This window comes from Balaenoptera musculus, chromosome 10, assembly GCF_009873245.2.
Source record: "Balaenoptera musculus isolate JJ_BM4_2016_0621 chromosome 10, mBalMus1.pri.v3, whole genome shotgun sequence".
Classification (NCBI taxonomy): domain Eukaryota; kingdom Metazoa; phylum Chordata; class Mammalia; order Artiodactyla; family Balaenopteridae; genus Balaenoptera; species Balaenoptera musculus.
In genome coordinates this window covers 3,109,860-3,129,615 of record NC_045794.1, presented here as the reverse complement: position 1 = coordinate 3,129,615, position 19,756 = coordinate 3,109,860, and the positions used below count along the sequence as shown (strand labels likewise).

Below are 19,756 nucleotides of genomic sequence, written 5' to 3'. Positions count from 1 at the left end.
AAATAAGTGTTGGTGAGGATGTGGAGAAACTGCTGGTGGCAATATAAAATTACGCAGCCACTGTAGAAAACAACATAGGGGTTCCTAAAAAAATATATATATAGAATTACCATATAATCCAGGAATTCCACTTCTGGGTATATACCGAAAAGAACTGAAAGCAGAGACTCAGACAGATACTTGAACGACCAATGTTCACAGCAGCATTACTCACAGTTTTCAGAAGGCGGAAACAACCCAAATATCCACCAACTGATGAATAAACAAACTGTTGTATATACATAAACAGAATGTTATTCAGCCTTAAAAAAGGAATGAAATTCTGACACAGGCTACAACATGAATGAATCTTAAAGACATCGTGCTAAGTGGAATAAGCTAGACACAAAAAGGACAAATACCTTATGATTCCACTTTTATGAGGCCTAGAATAGTCAAATTCATGGAGACAGAAATATAACAGAGGTTGCCAGGAGCTGGGGGTGGGGCAGGGGTGGGGGGGAGTTGGTGTTTGATAGGGACAGAGTCTCAGTCTGGGAAGATGAGAAAGTTCTGGAGATGACGGTGGTGACGGCTGCACAACAGTGTGAATGTACCTAATGCCACTGAGCTGTGCACTTACAAACGGTTAAAATGGTAAATGCTGTGCACATTTTACCACAATAGACGTCTCTATCAGTTACTTCTTTGTTTTCCTACATTTTGTTCATCGGTAGTCCCGTGAACTAATTTGAGTTGGGAATGTTTGAAGTACTACTACCTTGCACCTTTTACAGAAAACTTCAAACTATCTGATGAAAAACTATTTTTTCATTTTATCCTCACATTTATATGAGTTTGAGGAGGAGGGACTGGCAAGTCTTATTTTTTGTTTTGTCTCTTGCTTGTTTATGGGACACAAAGTGTGCCGTGTGTTATAAAAGAAGCACGACCCTCAAATTCACACGTGAGAGGATGATGCCCCAGGAGAAGCATTTCTGCCCAAGAGGAAGGGGCAGAGCTACGGGCGAGACCCACCTCGCTCTGCTCAGTGGTCTACAGGGTAAAGTCACCCCTCGTACAATAGCTGGAACAGCCCCCAAATCACAAATGACAAGGAGACCGAACAACAAGCAGTGCTGCCCACAGTCATCCACCTCAGAGGAGGGACAACGCTGGTCTATTTTACATAGTTCACAAATAAATGGTATCAAGTTTTTCTCAAGGACACCCAAGGATAAGACTAAGGCCAGTTAAAAAATTTATCTCAAGTGAAAACATATGTCCATACAAAAACTTATGCGTAACTATTTATAGCAGCATTATTCATAATAGCCAGAGTGGAAACAACCCAAATGCCCATCAACTGATAAAGGGAGGAACAAAATGTGGCTTATCCATACAACGGAATGTGATTCAACAACAGAAGAGAATGAAGCATTGACACAGGCTACAACGTGGATGAACTCTGAAAACATGATGCCAAGTGAAAGCCAGGCATAAAGGACCACACAGTGTATGACTGATTCTGTTTATATGAAACACCAGGATAGGCAAATCCGCAGAGACAGAAAGTAGACTGGTGGCTGCCCAGGGATGGGGAGCTGGAGGGAAATGGGAAGTGACTGCTGGCAGGTATGACGTTTCTTTGGCGTCAGAAAACCTTCCAAAATTGGCTGTGCTGATGGCTGCAGACCTCTGCGAATACACTAAAGAACCAATCAGTTGTTCACTTTACGTTGTTGAATTGTATGGTATGTGAATTTTATCTCAATAAAGCTATATTTAAAAAATTCTTTGGTTTGTGAAGGACATTTCTTTCTTTCTTTTCTCTTTCCTAAAACGTTAACTTTTGGGGACGGGTAGCAAAACACATAAAACTCTAGGGATCTCACTCTCATATGGATATCTTCACTCTGTACTACGTTTTCTTCTTTTTTTTTTTTAATTGAAGTATAGATGATTTACAATGTTAGTACTATGTTTTCAAATGCCATATTTGTACCAAGAACTCAGTTTATGTGAATACATGTTTTAAGATGGAGATCAAGGATTTCTCCCAAACTTGTAAGACAAGCAAACTGGACCCCCACTTGAGGTACGTTATCTTCCAAACTGACACTTCTTAAGTCTTAGTCAAGAGAGCACTTAATGGCTTTTATGGTCCAGATGCAACTTTTTCAGACTCAAAAAGGCATTAACCCATCTGGTCCTGAAAGGCCAATTCTGAGAAAGAACACAGCGGTCATTTAATAGGGCAGAGTAAAAGGGACAGCTTGGTACTTACAGTAAGGGATCAAGAACTAGACTAAGACTCAGAATATCTAGGTCTGCCACTATTCAGCTCGATGACCTGGGGTAAGTAATCTAGCTTTTGGTTAAACTGAGAGTTCTCCTTGTTCTGGCTCCTCCACATCTTTCACTGTCTTTTGTTATAATAACGATAGGAAAGTAACAGAATTACCACGGCCACATTCATATTACAGACAGGGAAACTGAGGCAGAGAAAAGTTGCACTGTTTTCCCCTTCAACAGCCAGAGGTGGCAGAGCTGAGTCTCCAAACCGCGCTGGCTGGCCCCAGAGCTGAGCTCTAAAGCACGCCACACGCTGCCCCTGCCACACCCTGCCCCAGTTTCCACAAATACATCATGCTCTATATACTCTATACACCTGATGCCTCTGCTGACGTAATTTCTTCTGCCCAAGTTTGCCGCCTAACCAACTAGCGGTGTGATCGAGAACAAATTACTTAGCCTTTCTGAGAACCAATTTTCTTACATGTGAAAAGGAGAGGCTAACACGTGTAACCCCTCACAGTACTGTCACAAATACTGAGATAAGGTATGTCAAGTGCCTGACAAGCTATAGACATTCACAGTGTCAGTCTCCAGCCGCCCCTGAGCTGACAGCTGCGCACAGGAGCACACGCACCCCTCACGCCTCAGCTTAGTCGCCTCCTCCTTCGATGTGGTCCTTGTCCCTCTCACTGCCCCGCAGCGGAGTTCTATTTCTCCTGCTTTCTACTCTACACACCAAAATGTAACGCGAGATCAGGCCATCAGCCAAACTATCTCCTCATTAGCCTTCCTGCTTCCAGACTTGCCCGCTCCAATTCATTCTTCATAGTGCAGAGTAATTTTTCTGCTATCACTCCAGCTTAAAATCCCACACAGGTTCCTGTTACTCTTCACAGGAAGTCCACACCCTAGCTCGGCCTGTAACACCCAACGTAATCGGAGCCCGCCCACCCCTCCAGCCCATCTCTCTCCACGCCCCTTCCCACCTGTCACCTCGCGCTCTGCGCTCCAGCCCTTCTGAGCTGCCGGCTCCTCTTCCCGCCTCACGCTCTGGCTTAGACGTCACCTCCGGATCAACTCTGGTTGGGCACCCCTCTCCACACTCCCTTGGCTATTTAGGTCCATGAAGCCTCAATTTAGGTGCACGAAGCCTCAATCAGAATAAATGCTCCACGAGGGCAGGAACCTCGTTCACAATTGTATCCTAAGTGCCTAGAACAAGGCCTGATGTATAGCATATCCTCAATACATGTTTTCTAAATGAATGAATATACGAATCCATTTGAATGTACATCTATCCTACCAGTCTGTGGTAGAACCTCCTGACTCACATATCCCAGGACCCAGCAACGCCTATGACAAAGCAGGTACCCAGCAAACAGCCAGTCATTACTGGCCGTCCGTCTTCTCATCTGAAAAGGGGATGCTTAATTCCTTCTCACTATAAAATTAGTCTTCTAAGAAGGAGAAGACTACAAAGGACCTCTGAAACGTACAGGAATATTTATGGGAATAACTCCAACTGGCAGAAAGCAGGCTCTAATGGAAAAAGTATTATTAGTTTAAGGATATTTTGATCCAATTTGTGTTTCCACTAAGCTGGCTATTTATCTCTCCCCTTATCACTAGAGGAATATAAACCGTGAAACAGAGGCAGGGTAGGGTGCTGAGGGGCAACTCAGTCAAAGGAACAGGGTGGGGATGACAAAAATAAAATGTCAAAAGGAAGGAAATAGCCATAATAGTAGCTAATGCTGCTGATATTATACACACACACACACACACACACACACACACACACACACACGTATTTATGTATGTATTTTGGCTGCACCGCGCAGCTTGAGGGATCTTAGCTCCCCGACCAGGGATCAAACCTGGGCCCTCGGCAGTGAAAGCACAGAGTCCTAACCACTGGACCGCCAGGGAATTCCCTGTTTTATATTTTATTTAACTAACTCATTGCCTCAAAACTGTTACCAATCCTCACCATGTTTCTGGAGAATCTCCTGAAGATCTGGCTTGGAAGCATGGTCCCAAGTGCTATCTCCATCAGCACTTCCTTCAGTATCCTCCTCCGTGGCGGAAGATCCTACTGACAGAACGTGAAGTCTGGTTTCCATGTCTTGAGCATCTGGCTTCAGGAAGGCAGCGGGACCATCGATGCCTAGGGGCCCAACAAAAAGAAAAAAGAAGAAAGTATTATCCACTATTTGGCTGGATGGTTTTGGTGTATGTGATCTGAATTAAGAACCACCAAACCGTTTCACTTCTCCTTCTTTAACATCCACGAGGACATCTGTTAACAGAGGAATCCATTTTATTAGCTGGTGTTCATTTTATCAACACGCCCTGACTGCCACTAAAGTAAATGTACCTGATGCTGTGCTTTAGAAACTTAAGAATGAGACTGAAAGCCAAGTAGGTCCTCCGAAGTCCATCCAGATCTCGTCCAAGCCAGGAGCCGAGGGGGCTGGCCTTAGAGTTGTTTAACCCTGTTCTTCCTTCTCCCCGTCGCTGACTCAGATGTCCCTCTGAGTCCGGCTACTGGAAGAATGGGTGCTCTCTACCTGCTCCTGGCTTCATGGTTAACTCTGCCAAGAGGCAACAATCAAGCCTGGAAGCTCCTCAAGTGGGCACTTCTGGGCACTTTCATTTTGCATGTAAAACAGTTCCAGGACGGCTGAGAGCTTTAAGGTACCCTCCACTGATCAGACCACTGCTTTTATTCCAACTCAGAGGCCCTGAATGTGACTAAAGATACACGAAGGTACCTGGCAACGATGCCAATACTGTCCCTTTGGTCCACCTGAGGCTCCTCCTGCCCCCCCCAGGCTTGTGAAACCGTGCAGCAGCAGGTAGAGATGCTGCCTGAGTACACACCGTGCAGGGTGACACCGCCGGGCGGGGCCTGAGGCTCCACCAGCGGGGCGTGCTCCTCGCTTCCCCTCGGCTTGGGCCGACGCGGCCGGGCCTCTGGGTTCGGCTGCACCATGAGCGGCTCCAGGCGTTTCTTTCTCTGCTTCTTCTCCAGCAGCGCTCTCTGGGGAAAATTGTGATAGCACAGCCAGGAGAGTGATGATGAGATCTAGCTACTTCAACATATATAGTCTTTCATGGATCCTTACAAAACCTCTTGTGAATTAAATTTTCCCACTTCAGAAATGGAAAAAAAAAAAAAAAAAAAAAAAAAATGGGAAAATTGAGACACAGAGAGAGGTAAGGATTCATTCACTTCATTTAATAAATATTTACTAAACGCCTATAAAAGATCTATCTAAAATTATACAAATGTATTTCTAGCAAAGCTGAGACCATGATCTAAGTATATTAAAAATATATAGTAATTAACATATGATCAAAGCACAGTCAAGTTTAAAATATATGCACACATGAATAGGAGAAAAGATGAAGGAACACGGTAATGGTGATTTCTCTGGGGGTAGCATATGGATGATTATTTTTCCTTTTCTTAGTTTTCTGAATTTTCTTATTTTTGTAACTGGAAGAAAAAGATAAAACTTATTATCCACCGGGTGTGGAGAAAAGGGGACCCGACCCTCCTGCACTGTTGATGGGAATGTAAATTGGTGCAGCCACTATGGAGAACAGTATGGAGGTTCCTTAAAAAACTAAAAATAGAGCTACCATATGATCCTGCAATCCCACTCCTGGGCATATATTTGGAGAAAAAACATGGCTCGAAAGAATACATGCACCCCAATGTTCATTGCAGTGCTGTGTACAATAGCTAAGACATGGAAGCAACCTAAATGTCCATCGACAAATGAATGGATAAAGAAGATGTGGTACATATATACAGTGGAATATTACTCAGCCATAAAAAAGAATGAAATAATGCCATTTACAGCAACATGGATGGACCTAGAGATTATCATACTAAGTGAAGTCAGAGCAAGACAAGTATCGTATGATATCGCTTGTATGCGGAATCTAAAAAAAATGATACAAATGAACTTATTTACAAAACAGAAATAAACTCACAGAGAATGAAGTTATGGTTACCAAAGGGGAAGGACTGGGGCGGGAGGGAAGGATAGAAATGGAGTTTGGGATTGACATATACACACTACTCATATTTAAAATAGATAACCAACAAGGACCTACTGTATAGCACAGGGAACTCTGCTCAATATTCTGTTATAACCTAAATGGGAAAAGAATTTGAAAAAGAATAGACACATGTATATGTATAACTTAATCATTTTGCTGTACACCTTAAACTAACACAACATTATTAATCAACTATACTCCAATATAAAATTTAAAATTAAAAAAAACTTATTATCCTCTAAACCCCAAACTATTTTCATGTTTTAATCAGCTAAAAAGCAGTAAGTTTTGCTTTCTTGCTCACTTTTACATAATTAGTAATCAAACAAATTAGGGCCAAGGATAAGATGGGAAAAAAATGGCAGTTGGAAAATTCCAATTAAAAAACAATCAACTCTATGGATAAAAGCAAGATAAAGAGTAGGGTAGCAGGAAAAGTCAGGAAAAAAGCATGAGAGACTATCAGAAAAAAATCCAATGAGATGAAAAGGAAGGTACCAGCATATATACTATTTTTAAGCCTTGGCAAATAAGAGCTTATAATACATAGAAATTACCATGGATCTGGGACGTCTCAGAAGAGGAGAGTGTCAAGCCCCAAGCTAAAAAATTAAGCCATGATTTAAAAGCAAAGATATATAACCTACTTTACTGTTTCTCAGGCAAAAAGCCATCTGTTTACTTTTTTCATTGATACTGCTTTTAAAAAGTGCCACTAGGAAGAAGAGTTAATCTAAGGGGTGAGACTATTGGTAGGAAAGGAAGCATTTTTTTCCAGAACTGGCCTGATGAAAGCTTGCAGATAAATTCAGAAGACAGAAGAAATATACCTATTCTTTTTTACCCAATCTTGTGCATAAGGAAAGAAGCTAGGGGAGCTAAAATAATATGCCAAAGGGACTATACACTGTCAAGAAAGAAAATAGAGCTTAGAGCAAGTTGGGAAAGAATAATTGGGATTTTTGAGGTTATTTTGAGATCCATGAATTAATACGCACAGGTGGACCTTAACGTCCCAGGAACACTAGATACACAGGAGGTTATAATGAGGTTCTCCCCCTGGAACCTGCTGACAAGATTCTTCTAGCAACTAAGAAGTCTGTATAATGGATAAGAAGTAAACTAACTGCCTGAAAGAGATGGTAAACATGAAGTATAAAGACATGAGAAACTGTCGCATATTATCCATGTGAAACAACTGGGACTTCCCTGGCGGTCCAGTGGTTGACACTCCGCTCTCCCACTGCAGGGGCACAGGTTTGATCCCTGGTCCAGGAACTAAGATCCGGTATGCCGCGTGGTACGGCCAAAAAAATAAAAAATAAAATAATCGTGAAACAACTGATGAAACAAGAATACGAGCTACAGCGAATCCATTTTATTAACATATGTGAAGAAAAAATTGTTGTACAGAAAAGGAGCATTCTGCATGTGGTCTAGAAAAAAGCAGCCAAAGAGCAAGAATTTGACAGAATATGTCCATCCTGTCCAAGAAAGAGAGATACTGACTCTGGCAGACAAGCGCACCCTATCTACTGGGAAAGCTCCCTCTCTCTGAGGACAGGAAACTATCCAAGGCTTCTTCATCGTCTTGTTGAACGAGCCCTCAGGACTATCTCCTTCTCCTTCCTCTGACTCCTTGCTTACCAATCAGCCTTCTCATTTTCAGTCTAACTTCTTGTTCTTCCCAAGAACAGAGCATCATAAACAGTAGCGATGAATACACACTGCAAGAGTACAGAGTTCTCACTGTAAATGAATAAACTGGCATCTGGCTTCATGAATGAGTGTTGTAAGTTTGACTAGTGTGCATCTGTTCCAGAGGACAATTCTGCCTGTGGTCTAGAAAAGGGGAACCAAAGAGCTAGATGTCACGTTACACCTGGGCTCACTGACAAAATCAAGTTCTGAGACCTGCAAAGGGCAGACTAGATTTGTGGCCACAGTGATCCTATTAAGGTGCCTGGTGGAGCCCTTCTCTATGCATGTCAACGCTAGTCACACCCATTCAGATCAACAACTTAAGAAAAAACAACTCTAGATTCAAACTGTGAACCTCAGGGACACAGCTGCTACATTATTGCACTGAATATACCCTCCTGTTGTCCAAGTTTGTAAATAAGAAAAAAACTCACAAAATACCCACAAATGGGCAAACTGCCATCTTGGTAAAAACTGTCACCTAACTTAGCATTCTAATGACCCTCACATAATTTGGATGGAGGAGAAGAGATGTGGCTGAGTTTCAATGTAATGGTGTCAACTTATTTGTGCTTTACCTTCCCTGAAAAGCTAAGCGTGCTTTAGCTGAGGCTACGTAAACAAGGGACTCCTTACCTTTCTAAGGGGAAGGTCAGGGCAGTCGGGAAAAGAGCCAAAGGTGACTGTTTGATGCCTAAATACAATTAAAAATGTTGACTTCAGGACTTTTAAGTGTCGCATAAACTAAACCTTTAAATTTCCCAGCTCCCTTGGAAACTGAGCAATAACTCAAAGAATCCATCTTCTCCAGAATCTGGTGGTAGGTCCTACTATCATTCCCTGAAGCAAAATATTGAATGGTAATACCAAAATAAATGAGGAAATAAAGGAGATTATATTCGGGGGGGAAGGTTCCATCAAAGAACTGTATCCAATAAAATAATAAATCCCATGCAAGCCTCAAATTAATGATAGCTTGAGACTGCACTGATTCTCAGTTTTCTAAGGACTCCCAGAGATAATGGGTTGGTTACTTTATGACATTCTTGGAACGGACTGCGTAACCGCAGGTACGACCACCAAGATCACAATGGTTGCCAGAGGTCTATCAGTTTGGCTAAAAATAATCAACCTTCCTGGCACACAAAGAGAGATCATGGGAGGATGAAACTAAAAGTTTAAAATCGGACTTTTTTTTTGGCCACACCAAACGGCTCTGGGGATCCTAGTTCCCCGACCAGGGGTGGAACCCGGACCCCTGCGGTGGAAGCGCCGAGTCCCAACCCCTGGACCGGCAGGAGTCCCTGAATCAGACTTCTTCAAGTACCGATTCGACGCACTGACGGCTGCCTCCCTTCGAAGGGTGCGTATCCATAGTTGGGGACCCAGCCTAAAGGGACTGTGCTATACTTTAATCCGTTGACCGCCAGATGGCATAAACGTTCTCCACCTAACGTGCATCCCTGCCTGAGTAACATCCCTGAGAGAATCTGAAAATCTTTACATTCTGGAGCTGGCTAAGGTGTCACATACCCCGAAAATATGAGTATCTAGTGAGAGTAGTGAAAATAAAAGCAAAATATACTCAGTGGGAATAAACGGTGGTGGGACAACAGGATATCCACATGCAAAAGAGTGATTTTGGACCCTGCCTCATACCACATAAAAAGATTCACTCAAAACAGATCATGGAAAGTGTAAAACTCTTAGAAAAAAACACAGGAGCAAGTCTTTGTAACCTCGTGTAGGCAATGGTTTCTTAGATGACACCCCAAGTGCAAATGACAAAAGAAAAAACAGATAAAACTTTTGGGCTGAAGACGATACCATCAAAAAAGTAAAAAGACAACCCACAGAATTGGAGAAAATATTTACAAATAATATTTCTGATAAAGAACTTGGGTCTATACTATATAAAGAACTCTTACAACTCAAAACCAAAAAGAAAGTAACCCAGTTTAAAAACGGGCAAAGGATTTGGATGGACATTTCTCCAAAGAGAACATACAGATGGCCACTAAAAATGCTCAACATCACTAGTCATTAGGGAAATGCAAATCAAGACTATAATGAGACTCCACTTCAGACTCACTAAAATGGCTCTAATCAAAGACAGACAATAATAAGTACTGGCAGGAAAGTGGAGAAACTGGAAGCCTTACACACTGCTGGTGGGAGTGTAAAATGGTCAGTGACTGTGGAAAACAGTCTGGCAGTCCCCTTGAAATGTTCAACACAGAGTTACCATATGACCTGCAAAGCCACTCCTATTACCCAAGGCATATTAGGTATATCTTGGTATACCTATACTTGGGTAGATCACCCAAGAGAAATGAAAACACGTCCACACAAAAACTTATACACGGATGTTCAGAGAAGCATTATTTGTAATGTGGAAACAACCCAAATGTCCATCAGCTGATGAATGGAGAAACATGGTCTGTCCACAAAACAGAATGTATTCAATAGTAAAAAGGAATGAATTCCTGATACATGCTACAACGTGGGTGAGCCCTTTGCTAAGCCAAAGAAGCCAGGCACAAAAGACTGTATATTGTATGATTCCACTTACACAAGGTTTGAAAATCATTTGTACATTGTAACTGAGCATTAATAATATGTGAATTACATTTCAATAAAGCTGTTCAAAAATCTGTATAGGACAAAAACAGCCATGTGTAAATTATCTGCAAGTCTAGGATTTTTAAACATTAAATTCTAAGATTAACTATCAGAAAAACAGGATAGATATGAAGGAAATGAATTTAATCAAATCAATAACAACTGTAGTGGATGATAAAAGAATACACTGAGAGAAGGGAAATGGTCTCTGTGGAAATAATGTAAGTAGAACTGAAGGGCAGGATTCACCTTGTGTCTCTAGTACAAATGATCCAAGGCAGGGAGTGTCCTGGCCAGATATCACGTATCTCATTCCTTGGGCAGGTATATCCCTTTAGTAGAGGTGAATTAATTACACCATCACACAATGATATTTACAATAAAGCTCATTTTACAAACTCCACTTGCTCTGATTTCGAACTTACCAGACAGACTCTTCTAATGGGAAACTGATGACCTGATGATTCTGGTATATGGTTCACCAGCAATTAATAAATTAATCCCGACTTAGATTCACCGCTTATGATACTGGTTAGTATGAACCAGTCCTCACGAGACTGATTAACTCTGGTTGCGCTCAGCAAACTACTTCTCAAGCTCAGCCCAGTAACTCTCAACCCCAGGGACGTTCCCACAGCAGAATTCCCACACCGCAGGCGGGGTGGGGAGAGGGAGGGTCCCCAGCCCCTCCCGACTCCACCTACACGCACTGCCACGGGTGGGAATGCCCCGTACCCCTCAGAGGTGGGCGGGGGCCCGGCATGCCCTGGATTGTGAGCCTCCCACCAAGAGGCTGCCAGCCTGGGAGGCCAGAGTCAGGAGCAACCGAGCCTTCCTCAATGCACCGCCACCCACGCCAGCCCTAACTCCCACACTCTAAGATCCTCCCCAGCAACCTGTTGTCTTACCCAGTCTGACCTCACTCCACACACCAAAGAACTGGGGTTCACAGAGTTTGAGGACCTTACTTGAAATCACACAGCTAATGAAAGGCACAGCCAGAATGGGAACCAAAGTCTGCTCCTGGGCCCAGTGTTGTATTCAGTATGTGGCGCTGCCTTTCCTGCTACAGGCCGTCTGACCGTGCAGTCCCTGGCCCCCTGCTGACGAACCTCCTCTTCTGTTCGTGGCAGCATTTCAGGGCTCGCACAGGATTCTCATACACTATTTAGCAACAAAATTTATACATCAGGTCCAAAGAGATCGCTTTGAATCTTTAAAAATTCCCATAAAAGTTTATGTCTTTATATTCACTGACTATCTCTGGTAAAGAACTAGCCAAGTAGAGGGAGAAAGACTTTTCACCAAATATCTTTTTTGTATAATTTGAATTCTTATTATTTTATTATTTTTTTATTTTTTTTGGCCATGCGGCAGGCGGGATCCTAGTTCCCCAACCAGGGGTAGAACCTGTGCCCCCTGCAGTGGAAGCACGGAGTCCTAACCACTGGACCGCCAGGAAAGTCCTTCATATGTTTTTATTACCTATATAAAACCATAGTTTAAAAATGTTTGTACTATAAAAAGGCTTACAAAATCCCCAAATCCCAAAATACCACACACATACCACACCACATGTAGCATTCTCACTGAAAAGAATAAAAATTACAAAATAGTTGGGCCATCTTTTTTTAAAAATCCAGAAAATATACCTATATACAAAACTCAAAAACTACACAAAATTTAAATCTTATGTCTTATTTCATCACTTGGTAGATGACCATAGATTTCATTTCATGTTAGCAAGGGATGTACCCCTGAGCCTTATAAAAATAAATCAAAGATCTAAAATCTTGTGGTATGTCTCCCTAAATGCAGTCTGCTATGCAATGGAATGTAAAAGATAAAGGGCTCATCGCAATTATTCTGATCTTGGGCAGGGGCGGTGGGGGCGGGGGGGGGTGATAAATCTATATCTAATCACGATTTCCCTCGTGATCCCAGATTCACTTCTTTCCTGTGTGTGTTTGCTTTTTCAGTACTAGAAAGAACTGGTTATTTCACAGGCTCAGCGGCAGTTTTACGGGATCAGGCGCACAACCCAAGCTGGCTCCTCTGCTTAGAGGGCACAGGCCCTGCGCAGAGAGACGCAGGCAGCCTCCTGCAACTGCTGAGGTGTTTGTGGCCGTTTCCTACCCTGCTGTGCAACACCAGATTTGCTTAAAATGTGCCCCAGTCTCCTTAAAGGATGCCAGCAGTGGTTGTGAGGAAGCCTGCCTGTCCGTGAAGCTGCTACTGCCGGGCTCCCTGGGCCAGGGCACCTGGAGGGGGCAGGACGGACGGTGCGCACCACCACCGGGCCTCGTCCAGAGGCGGTGAGGCTGAGGCCATGGTCCAGGCCCGGGAGGCCGAGCCCAGCCAGGGAGGAGGGCAGCAGGCAGAGCAGGATGCGTGGCGCTGACCACCGAGGCGACTGCCGCCGCCTTGAAGCGGAGGGTCCCTGAAGACCACTGGGCCACGCTCCGTTCCAGGCGCACATGAGAAGGCCTCCCAGGTGGTGGCCTGAGAGGCGGTGGACTTGGTGACAGGCCCCACGGAGGCACCATGGACACCAAGGGCTTGGGAGGGGCCCTGGAGGCCAGATGGTCCCAGGCACGTCCCCGTGGAGACCTCGTAACTAGTTTGTAGTGATTCCACCTTTAAAGTAATTTACTACACTCCAAGTCCTGTTAGGAGGTCCAACAGCAACATAAAAAAGCAAGACAAAACTTTGGAGGTATTTTTAGTCACCTACCACTCTAGACACTGACTGTTAATGATCCTACATCACAGCCTGGACCTACAGAGTTTCCTGAATTAGAAAACATTCATATGGAAGTAATATATGTTGGGTATAGGTTCTACACTGACTAATCAGGATGATCACATCACGTAACAATACAAAACTGTTCATTTATTCCTTCCGTCATTCAGACATTTAACGAAGGAGCACTATGGGCCCGGCCCTAGGCCAGGAACTTCGGAGATAATGCTCATCATTAACAGACTCAGTTTCTGTTCTCATGGAGCTTAGTCTAATGGAGGAGATGAACATGAGTCAAATCAGTGCAAAAAAAAGATAATAATAATGCGTAAGTGAAAAGTGGGACCAGTGCTGTGAAGAAAAGTATTCTGTAGACAACAGAGGCTTTTAAGCAGCACAGTACCATTTTCAGATTTCCATTTTAAGATAAGAAAAAGATCTTGTAGTTACATGAAATTACAGTGCAGAGAGGTGTTTAAGGCAGCAGGATCAAATTAACTACACAGAAATACAATGTTAACATTTTCCTATTTCTTATGACAGCTGCCAAGGAATTTTCAGTGATTGTAAGTCCAAGGCCAGTTTTAATGCTGATGTCCTCAAGGCACGTGGGTCTTGCCAGAGCCCAAAGTCCAGACCATCAGCTTCATGGTCAATATAGCTCTCCACGTCTTTCAAGAAAGGAGACTCTACTCACCTGATTGTCCAGTTTCAGCTGCCGGAGCTTCACGGTCTCATCCTCAAAGGCACTGTTAAAAAAAAACATTAAAAAAAAGCATGTAAAGAGAAAATCCTTTTAAAACCATGTCAATCTCATCTTTTCCATGTATCTAGTCCTTTGGGCTATTTGGAACCAATTAATTCTACCTTAGGGAAAAGCACGGGTTTCTAGATGCTGCCCACAGTGACTGCAGGAGGACGTGACATCCTTAATGCCACACACAGTCCACAGAGGACCTGAGGAGACTGAAATACCCAAAGGATAAGAAAAAGGCAGAGCACAGACCCCCATGCATGCGGGGATTTTTTGTTTTTCTCTTTAAAACCATATACTGGGGACTTCCCTGGTGGCGCAGTGGTTAAGAATCCACCTGCCACTGCAGGGGACACAGGTTTGAGCCCTGGTCCGGGAAGATCCCACATGCCGCGGAGCAACTAAGCCCCTGCACCACAACTACTGAGCATGCGCTCTAGAGCCCATGAGCCACAACTACTGAGCCCACGTGCCACAGCTACTGAGGCCCCCATGCCTAGAACCCATGCTCCGCAACAAGAGAAGCCACCACAATGAGAAGCCCGTGCACTGCAAGGAAGAGTAGCCCCCGCTCGCCGCAACTAGAGAAAGCCCGCGTGCAGCAATGTGACCAAAAAATAAATAAATAAATAATCTACAAACAACGAATGCTGGAGAGGGTGTGGAGAAAAGGGAACTCTCTTGCACTGTTGGTGGGAATGTAAATTGATACAGCCACTATGGAGAACAGTATGGAGGTTCCTTAAAAAACTAAAAATAGAATTACCATATGATCCAGCAATCCCACTACTGGGCATACACCCAGAGAAAACCATAATTCAAAAAGACACATGCACCCCAATGTTCACTGCAGCACTATTTACAATAGCCAGGTCATGGAAGCAACCTAAATGCCCACTGACAGACGAATGGATAAAGAAGTTGTGGTACATATATACAATGGAATATTACTCAGCCATAAAAAGGAACGAAATTGAGTCATTTGTTGAGACGTGGATGGATCTAGAGACTGTCATACAGAGTGAAGTCAGAAAGAGAAAAGCAAATATCGTATATTAACGCATGTATGTGGAACCTAGAAAAATGGTACAGATGAACCGGTTTGCAGGGCAGAAGTTGAGACACAGATGTAGAGAACAAACGTATGGACACCAAGGGGGGAAAGCGGCGGGGGGGTGGGGATGGTGGTGTGCTGAATCGGGCGACTGGGATTGACATGTATACACTGATGTGTATAAAACTGATGACTAATAAGAACCTGCTGTATAAAAAAATAAATAAAATTAAACTAAAATATTAAAAAAAAGATATAAGCAACAAGGATATATTGTATAGCACAGGGAATTATAGCCATTATCTTGTAATAACTAATATAATATTGTAAATCAACTATACTTCAATAAAAAAGGAATATTAAGTTAAAAACGTTTGCTAATTTGATAGGTAAATTGGCCTCTTGATTTAATTTATGGTTTTGATGACTTTAAACAATTTCTAAATAATTTGTCATGTTTATTAATTACTTAATATAGTGAGTTTAAACAATTTTTCATATTTATTAATTACTTAATAAAGTGTAGTTAAATAGGGACTACATTAAAGTCTTGCAATAATGCTGAAGGAAATTCAGCACTATCTAGTCTCAATCTTTCATTTCATAGATAAGGACCAGTAGTTAGTCCAGGGAGGTTATCTGGTTTGACCAAAGATCAGACAGAATTATCACTGATTAAAAAAAAAAAAAAAATACTTAGCACTGTGTCTGGAATATAATGAATACTCAGTATATGTTTTTTTTAAAAAATAAATTTATTTATTTATTTATTTAGTTTTGGCTGCGTTGGGTCTTTGTTGCTGTGCGCGGGCTTTCTCTAGCTGCGGCGAGCAGGGGCTACTCTTCATTGCAGTGCGCAGGCTTCTCATTGCGGTGGCTTCTCTTGTTGCAGAGCACGGGCTCTAGGCACGCGGGCTTCAGTAGTTGTGGCATGCGGGCTTAGTTGCTCCGTGGCATGTGGGATCTTCCCAGACCAGGGTTCGAACCCATGTCCCCTGCATTGGCAGGTGGATTCTTATCCACTGCGCCAACAGGGAAGTCCCAGTGCTAAGTATTTTTAATGTATTATTTTATTTACTCCTCAAAACAGTCCTATGAATTAGGTACTATTATTTTTCACACTTTGAAGATAAAGAAACAGACCTGAAGAGCCATGCAGAAACAGCAGAAACAGACACTAATCCTGGTCCCTTTGCAAAGTCTAAATTACACCTAAAAATCAAATATATTCTACTTCTTTTTTGAAGCTAGCTCTAGGAGACAGAAAGTTAGATAGTATATAGCATCTTACTAAAGCCACTGACTTCCTTTAGATCTAGCAAGTCATGTAACTTCCTCTTCATTAAAAGAATTAATAACACACTATGCCAGGGAACTGCCTGGTGGTCCAGTGGTTAAGGACTCCACACTTCCAATGACGGGGGGGCCCGCGTTCGATCCCTGGTTGGGGAACTAAGATCCCGCAAGCTTGCGTGGCCCAGCCAAAAACAAAACAGAACAATACAAAACTCTATGCCAGTCATCACAGTAGACTGCAAGTACGGATGAACAGACAAGATTTAATACCATCAGGAGACAGATTTGCTTGACTGACGGAAGTCCACAAAAATGGAATCAAATGACTGTCTTCAACTGATAAACCAAACCCTTCTGAATGTCTTTAAGCTCTCTCTAAAGTCTTTTCTATTTCTGACAATTTCCTAATTTAAGATTTTGTGACTCATCATTCTTAGAAACAGTAAAGTATAAAACAAGGCAGAAGTGGTTCTCAATTATCTGTACTATAAATTTTTACTAGGAGTTGATTGCCAGAAAAAAACTATAAATACAAAATCTTATTTAATAAGACAAATTCCATGGCTACAAAGGGAAGAATGGCTTTCCTGCATTTGGGGTAAACACACCAAAGCACTTTGGTTTAACGGTTAACCACCACATTCCTACCTTTTAGAGGTTTTATGCATTTTAATAATGCATTGCAACCTGGAATTTGTATACGATGTCCAAGGCTCTTCCTGACTACTAACGTGAAAGCAGATTTAATAACCCCTTAGATATAGATGTGGAGGTGCATTCTGATTCTCTGACAGTCCCCCCTATTAATTCCTTTATAACCTTTACGTTTTAGAATAACAACTTGGGCTTGCCTGGTGGCGCAGTGGTTAGGAATCCGTCTGCCAATGCAGGCGGCACGGGTTCCAGCCCTGGGCCAGGAAGATCCCACATGCCGCAGAGCAACTAAGCCCATGCGCCACAACTACTGAGCCCACGTGCCACAACTACTGAAGCCTGCGTGCCTACAGCCCATGCTCCGCAACAAGAGAAGTCACCACAATGAGAAGCCCACACACCGCAACGAAGAGTAGCCCCCGCTTGCCACAACTAGAGAAAAGCTCACGTGCAGCAACAAAGACCCAACGCAGCCAAAAATAAAATAAATAATAAATTTTAAAAAAAGAATAGCAACAACAACATTGAGTGTTAAATAAATCATCTCGTTTTTCTCCCTAGCTTAAAAGAGTGACAAATAGACAAAAATATCAGATATGTTATACATTTCGCCTCGACTTTGTGGGCCCCTATCTAGATACGCTCCTGATTTACTTACTGTTTTTAATCCTCATTCACATATTTTTAAACCAAGCTTTATGTATACAGTGATAGATTATTAGTATCCAGTGAACATTAGTATACACTTGAAAAAGTCCTACATGAAACAACTAAGACAAAAAGTAAATTCACTGTAATGGATTAGTATTTTCAACAGCTACTGCTATGAATCTGCTTTTCCTCCAACTCACTTGGCCCTCTTCACTAAACCAGAACTGTGAGACCCTCTAGCATGGAAAAAAAAATCATTCTATCCCCCCATAAAATGCTAAAACCTCTTCAATAACGCTAAAATCTGAAACACAACTGAAGTCCTCAAACATTTCTCTGAAGACCTCTAACAGTGAAGACAACAGGTGTGTCTTTAATGCCTTATCCTAACACCACTAATTCCTTTCATCAAGCCTGGGCAAGATGAACAGTTTACATAAACAGGGTGGTATAAGCAAAGCATCTGACCGCAACAGAAGAGGCACTAAAAAGATGCTATGTAACTGTAGCACTTAGATACCGCCTCTGCATCAAAAGTTACACTTTCTCTGTGCTCTAGTTTTAAATTATAACTTAGCAGAAATAATAAAGATATTTTATGTACTTACAATAAATCTGAACTAGCATTTCTAGTCAAACTGGAATATGATCTTACTAAACTTGCATTTTTTCCTTTAATAGTCTCTTTCCTTCATTTGAAACTAAGTTGTTGAATAGCAAGCCTAAACAAGCCTGGTTAGTAAATCCACACAAAACAAAAAGAAGTCCTATAGAGTAAAAGAAATGAAATTACTGTTTTTCCTCCCATTTTTCTCATGGAAAATTTCCTATTTACTTGGTACAGAAAAAACCTTAAACATATATCTTTGAGGAACACAGATCAATCACACAAGTGTGGCCCATGGGAATGCCCACAGAACACCACTCTCTTGGACTACTCTCCAGTTACTGATTAGCCACAATCTAAACTGAAGATACCCACAAGGCTCTACTGCAGAATATACACAGAGAATTTTCTGAGAATGTGCTCAACCTACCCAACTTTGTTTACGGGCACCAATCTCAAAATGGATCAAAGACCAAAATGTAAGAGCTACAACTATAAAACTTAGAAGAAAACATAAGAGTAAATCTTCATGGGACTTCCCTGGTGGGTCAGTGGTTAAGAATCTGCCTGCCAATGCAGGGGACACGGGTTCGAGCCCTGGTCCGGGAAGATCCCACATGCCGCAGAGCAACTAAGCCCGTGCGCCACAACTACTGAGCCTGTGCTCTAGAGCCCGCGAGCCACAGCTACCGAGCCCATGCGCCCAGAGCCCGTGCAATGCAACGAAGAGAAGCCACCACAATGAGAAGCCTGCGCACCGAAACGAAGAGTAGCCCCCGCTAGCCTCAACTAAAGAAAGCCCGTGCACAGCAACAAAGACCCAATGCAGCCAAAAATAAATAAATTAATTAATTAAAAAAAAATCTTCATGACACTGAATTTGAAAATTGATTCTTAGATGACACCAAAAGCATGTGTCACAAAAGACAGTTAAATTGGACTTCATCAAAATTAAAAACTCTGGTCATCAAAGGACATTATCAAGAAGGTGAAAAGACAACCCACAAAATGGGAGAGAATATTTGCAAATCATATATCTGATAAGGGTCTAGTATTCAGAATATATAAAGAACTCTTACAACTCAACAACCAAAAGACAACCTAATTTTTAAAATGTGCAAAGGATCTGAACAGACGTTTCGCCAAAGTAGATACACAAATGGCCAATAAGCACATGAAAAGATACCTAACATTAGTCATCAAGAAATGTAAATCGAAACCACAATGAGACGGGGCTTCCCTGGTAGCACAGTGGTTAAGAATCCGCCTGCCAAGGCAGGGGACAAGGGTTCAAGCCCTGGTCCGGGAAGATCCCACATGCCG

General features: G+C 42.4%; 1 protein-coding gene across 2 annotated transcripts in view; it reads right to left on the bottom strand.

Annotated features, from left to right (window-relative positions):
- Window positions 1-19,756, bottom strand: part of TULP3 (TUB like protein 3) — a 45,748-nt gene that overhangs the window by 9,403 nt on the left and 16,589 nt on the right. The window contains exons 2-5 of one of the 2 annotated variants that reach the window (XM_036866452.1): window positions 14,115-14,166; window positions 6,406-6,445; window positions 5,161-5,320; window positions 4,268-4,444 (exon numbers count right to left, since the gene is read on the bottom strand). In XM_036866452.1, the coding sequence (XP_036722347.1) occupies window positions 4,268-4,444; window positions 5,161-5,272 (289 nt within the window). In that variant the 5' untranslated portion in view covers window positions 5,273-5,320; window positions 6,406-6,445; window positions 14,115-14,166. The remainder of the gene's footprint in view (window positions 1-4,267; window positions 4,445-5,160; window positions 5,321-6,405; window positions 6,446-14,114; window positions 14,167-19,756) is intronic. The other variant, XM_036866451.1, reaches the window with a different exon arrangement.